The 7,091-nt window shown below is 55.4% G+C and overlaps 4 protein-coding genes across 4 annotated transcripts; 1 reads left to right on the forward strand and 3 right to left on the reverse strand.

The window, feature by feature from the left end:
• Nucleotides 1-125: 125 nt before the first annotated feature.
• On the reverse strand, nt 126-1,527 carry ColSpa_08959 (acyltransferase LovD; the record flags this gene model as incomplete). Its single annotated transcript, XM_049275171.1, has 4 exons — nt 126-257; nt 319-1,027; nt 1,077-1,362; nt 1,440-1,527. 4 exons carry the CDS (start codon nt 1,525-1,527, stop codon nt 126-128), a joined length of 1,215 nt encoding a protein of 404 aa, XP_049131128.1.
• Nucleotides 1,528-1,974: 447 nt separating this feature from the next.
• ColSpa_08960 (transcription factor MYB3R-3) lies at nt 1,975-3,057 on the reverse strand (the record flags this gene model as incomplete). The annotated part of the gene is given in 3 exon segments (XM_049275172.1): nt 1,975-2,751; nt 2,767-2,828; nt 2,892-3,057. 3 exon segments carry the CDS (start codon nt 3,055-3,057, stop codon nt 1,975-1,977), a joined length of 1,005 nt encoding a protein of 334 aa, XP_049131129.1.
• Nucleotides 3,058-4,284: 1,227 nt separating this feature from the next.
• Nucleotides 4,285-5,544, reverse strand: ColSpa_08961 (enoyl reductase LovC; the record flags this gene model as incomplete). The annotated part of the gene is made up of 3 exons (XM_049275173.1): nt 4,285-4,698; nt 4,815-4,926; nt 5,003-5,544. The coding sequence occupies 3 exons, from the start codon at nt 5,542-5,544 to the stop codon at nt 4,285-4,287; spliced, it is 1,068 nt and encodes a 355-aa protein (XP_049131130.1).
• A 610-nt stretch (nt 5,545-6,154) lies between these two features.
• Nucleotides 6,155-6,880, forward strand: ColSpa_08962 (esterase mlcF; the record flags this gene model as incomplete). The annotated part of the gene is made up of 1 exon (XM_049275174.1): nt 6,155-6,880. One exon carries the CDS (start codon nt 6,155-6,157, stop codon nt 6,878-6,880), a length of 726 nt encoding a protein of 241 aa, XP_049131131.1.
• Nucleotides 6,881-7,091: the final 211 nt, after the last annotated feature.

Below are 7,091 nucleotides of genomic sequence, written 5' to 3' on the forward strand. Positions count from 1 at the left end.
AATAAACAAACACAGGCCTGAGCACTACCATACCGGAAATAGTCTGTTTTCTACTGCTATACCAAGACTGCCCAGCTTTCCATGTGGCATTCCGCCATCACTATGTGCAGATACTCCTATCAACATCACATTTTATCCTTCAGCTGCTCGTACATGGCTCGCTCGAATAGCCGACCAAGCTCAACACATTTCTTGTCAGCCCAGGGTATAAGCTGGAACGCAATGAGGATGCACAGCCCAGCAGCAGGATCAATGCACTGCATCACTCGTCAGCAAAAGCTCTTACATACGATGAAGAATCCGGAACTCAATGCTTACCCAATACAGGTTTGGAAACCCGCCCCAGCCCATCGATCCCTTTTGCCTCCAATCTCCGCCGTCACAGTCTTCCAAGATCAGCAAGCCGCCCAACCCGTGGCTCCTCTTAATGCCCACTTGTGGCAGGAGGCCCCCATGGTTTGTCTCCTGGCGGGCGTCGAGCTCGTCGTTAAGAGACTGTTCGCACTCGTCATCGAGCTGCGGCCGTAACATGGCTTCAACTGTATCTGCCGACAAAAGTTTGCCGTCTTTCGCTAGGAGCGACTGCAAAAACGCCATAAAGGCCGCCGGGCTTGCGAAGATGCCCATTCCCCCGAAACAATCCTCCGGGTCGGATTGGTAGTAGCTCGCTTCCTCAATCCGGGGTACACCCTCCTCGTCGCGCTTGCTCATATCCGCCCGGCGGGCCATCATGCCCGGACGCTCCTGTAGCTTGAAGGTCATGTCGGTGACGCCCAACGGCGCGCAAATATTGTCCTGCATGTACTGCTCCAAGGTCATGCCGGTGGCGCGCTCGATGAGTTTCCCTGTCCATTCGAGGTTGGGGCCGTAGGACCACCGCCTCCCTGGGTCGTGTATCAGCGGGTACTTGAAGCGTTCTGCGATTCTTCCCGCGTTCGGTTGCGCAATGAGACCAAGATCGCGGTATCGTATCAGATTCGGGTCTTCTACGACGTAGCTGATGCCCGAAGTGTGGGTTAAGAGGTGCCTGCAGCTAAATGAGCTTGCGATGATTTACTTTCAGCACGGCACTGTACCTCAGAGTAACAGCGCATTCCGCGTCTCTCAAATTTGGCTGCGAATCTTTCTCAAAACCGTCCAAAACCTTCATCTCCCCTACTTCTGGCAAAAGGTCGGCAACGTCCCCGTCCAGACAGAGGATTCCGCGCTCGACACACTGCATGGCCATTACCGCAGTAATGATTTTCGAGGCGCTTGCGAGACGCATCGGCGTATCCACCGTCATTGTAGGTGTCGTAGTAGGCTCGGTTCCGGTCCGGGGAGTCCTGGTTCCGTAGCAACGGGTATAATTGAGTTTCGTACCTACAAAGTCAGACAACTCGATGCCAAGCGCCTTCTGCAGGCCATCCAATTTGGCGCGCCGATAATGGCATGCTCACCCGACTTGTCTTTGGCCATCAGCACGACGCCAGGGATCTGGCCCGAGTTGATGGTCGACTCAAATTCCATTTCGATTTCCTTCTGCATTGTGGCGAATCATGCATATGGATGATGAATTCGTATTGCAATGTTTGATTGGGCGAGGTCGAGATGCAGCCATGTGCTGTATTTGTGCCATGGTGGCGGTAGGACGAACAGACTTGCCTACGGAAGTATCGCGACTTAATCAACCTTCTTGGGTGTCATCAAATAGATGAGGTGCAAAATTTTGGAGAAAGCGAAGGAAAACGGCAAGATGACATGGATGGAGCAAACGCCGACGCCGACGCCGAATGCTTCGGTAATTCTTCGCTCACCAACCTGCAAATAGGGCGGCGGGGTTACGGATACATAGTGAATGGTATAGTTTCCGCCGGCGGAAGGCGTGGGGGTAAGGGGGTATGCATATTGAAACGTCCGAACATATCTTGTTCCACTCGACGGTATTATTGAAGCAGATGGCAGCTTCGGGGGAGCTTTCCACCAATTCTGTATCTATCCAATCTCATAATATGACAAATGGTGCTTGTAAAGGCGAACAATGTCTACATAGCAACGTCGCAGCAGCGTCAACGTCTTCTCAGAACCGACTCCGTGACCGGCCGGATTAGACCCGAATCGCGTCGCAGCCCCTTGCTCATCCCACAGCACCACGACCAGCCGAGCCACGCACGATAAATCAATGTACATGGAGGGGCCCGGCGAGCCAGCGGCATGACCCGAAGCGCACCGAGCTTTGGTGTCATAGGGCAAGCCTCCGATCGGCAACCCCTTCGCAGCAACGCCATGCTCCTGCGGCAGCCCAATCACCAACTCGATCTCCCGCAACAACCTAACACCCGTCCGCAACGTCGCACAGGCAGAGGACAGGGCGTGCGCCAAAGGGTCGAGCTGGGGGGCCGACTCGCCTATTTGGAAATCCTCGTCGACGCTACTGGAGCCATTGTTGCTACTGTCACTGCTGCTGGGGCCCAAGCCGGTGCTCACAATTGATCGCGTTGCAGTCTCAAGCTCGACGTCTCTGCCCGAGGTTGATGGTTGCGTAAACGGACCTGACTGTAGCTCGTGCCCTTGGCCGTTCTGCATTGACGATGACGGGCCGGCGGGCTGTAAGGCCAGTTGCAGGGAGGATACGGCTTGCCAAAGCTTCTCGGCAACGGTGCTCATGATGTTGACGCAGAGTATGTAGCATTGCACAACCATCAATGTCGTTTTTGTGCGCAGATGCCCTACCAGGACGGCGGTGCCGCTTCCACTCCGTGCTTTTTGGGACTGCTGGGAACTCACGGGTGGTAGTTCGAAATCAGTGAGTAGCTTCCTGAAGATTCCAAAAACTTGGCCGATGGGATCTGTGCACAGTGAGTGAGCTTTTGATGACCCTGTGCCTGGCGCAAAGTCAGGAGAAGACGTACAATTCTGCATATCCTGCCCATCCCATACCGTAGCAATACTCTCCAGAGTTCTCTCCAGATCCTTTAAGATGCTCGAGAGTTTGTCCAGTATCCGCTGCTGATTGTTTTCGACGGTCCACTCTCTCGAGCCCTGGGGAGATTGAGAACTCGATGATGCCTCCTCCATCTCTAGGTCCCGAGGAAGAGACCCATCGGATACCTGGTGGCTTGTGGTAGTCCAATCCAGCAAGGAGGAGAAGTCATCGTGGAGAATATCAAAAGCGTGGATTGACGAGGTGTCGAGGAACGCACTGTTGAAGCAGACGGGCCCCCGTCCGTTCTGCTGGGCGAGTTGTTCTTGCACCTGCTCCGAGGACGGGATGTTTGAAGAGCCAATGCTTCTATTGCCGCTGTCGCCGCCACCTTTTGGAGCCGTCTGCCGGACGGATCGTGCGCTGTAAACACATCTCTGCCGAGCTCGCCGGCACCGAATACACGCTGCATGCGACCCTGCGTCTCTGGAGCATTTCAGCTTCTGTGAGTGGCAACGATCGCACGACCGCCTCAAAGCGCGTCCTTGGTGGTCTATATTGAAGACAGTCTCGTTTTGGTCGGGAGTGAAGTAGGACCCGCCGGTCGTGGGTGTCAGAGATGCTGACATTTAAGATTTAAGAGCGTCAACTTCGTTGGGGTTCATGAAGGATGTACATAAAGACGCACTGTTGATTGGTTTACTAGTCAAAAAGTCTGTATGCCAAAATACAAGTCACGTCTCTTTTTTGTATTCGGGGCGCACAAGGGCGCCAGGCAAGCGGCTACGCCTGTAAGTGAGGGGAAATTTGGGTGGTAATCATTATGGGGGGTGGAAGGGACTTGTGTTTGCCGCGAATATACATACGCCCCAAAACACTGCGCGGCATACAGCAAACAACATGCGCCGCTAATTAAATTACACTTGAGATAGTAGCACTGGCTTTGCCTTTACCTTTGAGTTTGCAGTTCACCAATAGCCTTAGAGGAGCTGGGGCGTGGCGGTAGAGTGCCAAGATAGATCCCTTGACACCTCTCGTTCTCGCTGCGGACTTGCTGCATTGAGCATCCGCACATCAAATCCAGCGGCTTCAATTCGCAAAAGCCCGCCCCCCGGTGCTGTGTCTGACCTCCATGCTCGTTCCCGTTACCGCACACTGACCGGAACCTGCCCACCAATATGTTGCTCATCACAAACCTGTCACAGCGGTTAGTCCACCGCCCCTTGCCGCCCTTGATTATCCCTTGAAACCCCACCCTGCCCTTGTTGTCCCGCTGTCCCGTCGACCCACGCACGCCGCCCATTTGCCTGGCCCGCTCGCCAGCACAAATCGAGGAAGCGTTTGGTTTAATGACATGCGTGCATGCCAAGGATCTCAAGCCATCAGACCATTCGAACCACAAGTTTTTCCCCAGAGTGGGCTCCGCTCTTGACAATATCCATGCCCTCCAGCACAGCCTCGAGGCCGCCATGCAGGACGCGCAGGGGGTGGTGCTTCAGCTTGCCTTCATCGAGAAGGCCTTGCGTCAGAGCAAACAGCTCGGCTCCGTACCGCCGCATCTCATCACTCGGGGGCCTTCCGTACGGCTCGGGCCACGTCGAACCCTCGCCAAAGATGGAGGGGCCCAGCACCCAATCCATCTTCACAACCTTCCGCGTAGCCGTGTGGGCTGGGACCGGGTCCAGAGACACGTATTTGCCGCCAGCCCTCCCGATGGCCTTGAGGCAAAATGCAGTCGACTCCACCGTCGTGATGCAGTCCAACGCGTACTTGAGATTGCCTTTTGTGGAACCGAGCTGCAGACACATTAGCAACGGACAGGGGCAGGGGGAAGAGGCAAGGGGGGGGGGGGGGGGGGGGGGGGGGGGGGGGGGGGGGGGGGGGGGTGATGAAGAAAAGTGCTGCTGCCTACGATCTTTTCGACGCAGTTTTTGTCACGGTAATCAAAGACCTCTTCTGCGCCGTGCGACTTGACCAAATCGAAGTTCCTAGGGGAGCAGGTTGCAATCGGGATCATGTTCGCCCTATTTGATTGCAGTTGTTAGACAGAGATGTCTGGGAAGAGGCCGAATTGCCGTTCAGCAGCCGCTGTTGACTTACAGCCTCAGCAACTGGATCGCAATCGTCCCCGTCGCAGTACTTCCGCCGTAGATCAACACCTTCTCCGCCTTGTCCACGGGAGTGGTAGGCAGGGGCAGGCCCAAAAGCTTGATTGCGATTCCAGCGGTGCTGACCCCCGCGCCCAGCGTTGCCCCTGCCTCCGTGGCCAAGTCCGCCGGCAGCTTCAGCCAGACGTCACCATTGGACGCGTTCCACTGCCCAAATGCCCCACGGTGCGGCGCAGCTGCGTGCATGGCGTTCTGCGCACCGCAGACGCGGTCTCCTACGGCCAGGCCCTTGACAGCGGATCCGACGGCAACAACGGTGCCGGCATAGTCAGTGCCGAGTATGCCGAAGGGCGTCACGAAGCTGCCCCTCATCTTTGTGTCGCTGGGGTTGATGGCGACGGCCTCGGTGCGGACGTAGATCTGGTCGGGGGCCATGGGCGGACACGGCGCCTCGTCCCAAATCACGACCTGGTCCTGGTCGTTTACAATGACGGCCCGTTGCGTCGCCGGTGGGGTGAAGTCTTGCATTGACATGGTTGTTCGCCTGCTTATGATTGAAAAACGCTCGCGCTTGCTATGCGGTCGAGAATGCAGGCTGACTGCAGCATCCCGTGAAGATAAATATCCTTTCCAAGGAACTGCAGGGACCAGATGCCGCGGGCTATGAGGCCGAAGACCCGCTACTAGAGGCGGTAGGGCATTTTCAAGTTCGGCATGGCTGTCGGGTTCGGAATCGGGAACTCGTTGTGTATCTGCCATTTTGTAAGAGATACGGAAGAAAACCTTGTGGTTTAAGCGCGGGATATGCAGCGCGTACAACTAGTGTCGCCGAATGCCCGGTGTTTCGGAACCATGTGACATAACGCCGTACGCCGACTCTGTTCGGTATCATAACTGAGAGCAGTGAGTTCCCCGGCTAGAGAGGCTAACTTCAAGCCATCTTCCATTCACTGTGATATTGGTGACTCTAGTAATCAAGTACACGGGCTTTCGAGAAATCGCTTTCAGAGCAAACATTATCACCTCCAAATCCACGTACCACATAACTCAGAGAGTTGTGGCATTGACGCTCAAATCCATCAGGTAAACGTTCCAGCGACGCCCCCACGTCTGAGCCCATATTCTAACCCGGGCAGCCTGGGTCATGGCTGCTCAGCAGATGAAGGCTCTCGGGGCCCCTGAAGACCGCGGGCTACCCAAAGCCATACTGTGCATACACGGCGCAGGTTCATCGGGGGACATATTCCGCATTCAGCTCACCAAGATCCGCACGGCGCTCAAACATGAATTCGACTTCGTCTTCGTAAACGGGCCGCACCTCACCTCCCCTGGGCCGGGCGTATTGCCGTGGTTCGAAGGCGCCGGGCCTTACTATTCGTGGTTCAAGGAGGAGGATGCAACCATGGAGCGGCGACTTGAGCAGATCAATGACGCCGTGAAGGATGCCCAAGAGCAATGGGACTCCACCAAGAAAAACCCGCACTCACGCATTGTAGGGGTCATGGCCTTCTCCGAGGGGTCGCTGGCGGCGACTATGCTGCTCTGGCAACAGAGTATGGGCCGCTTACCGTGGCTGTCCACTCTGCACTTCGCGACGCTCATGTGCTGCTACTTTCGGCAGGAGGCCGCTGAGTACATGTGCGCGGATCTGGCGGGTGAGGAAAAGGCGCTGATAAACGTCCCGACGCTGCATGTGCATGGTAAGCGCGATTTCTGCCTGGCCGGCGCGAGGAGGTTGGTCGCAAATCACTACTTGTCTGAGTATGCTCAGGTTATGGAGTTTGATGGCACACATCATGTTCCGATGAAGCGTGAGGACGTCGACAGGGCAGTGAGACTTGTTTTACGTCTTTCTTGCGCTGTCCCCTAAGAGAGCACAAGTCAATGGTTCATAGTTGTCTACACAAATCCACACACATATAAGTTGATTGACCTTTTCATTAAGATCTATGCCAGAAGTTCTCGCTCAGCACTTCTCGTACAACTGCTTCCGAATGGGCATGTACTCCGGCCGGAAGCGTGGAGTAGTGATATTAATAGATGATATATCAAATGCATGATGCCATGTGAGATTTATAGGT

This window comes from Colletotrichum spaethianum (genome assembly GCF_022836535.1).
Source record: "Colletotrichum spaethianum MAFF 239500 DNA, contig25, whole genome shotgun sequence".
NCBI lineage: Eukaryota > Fungi > Ascomycota > Sordariomycetes > Glomerellales > Glomerellaceae > Colletotrichum > Colletotrichum spaethianum.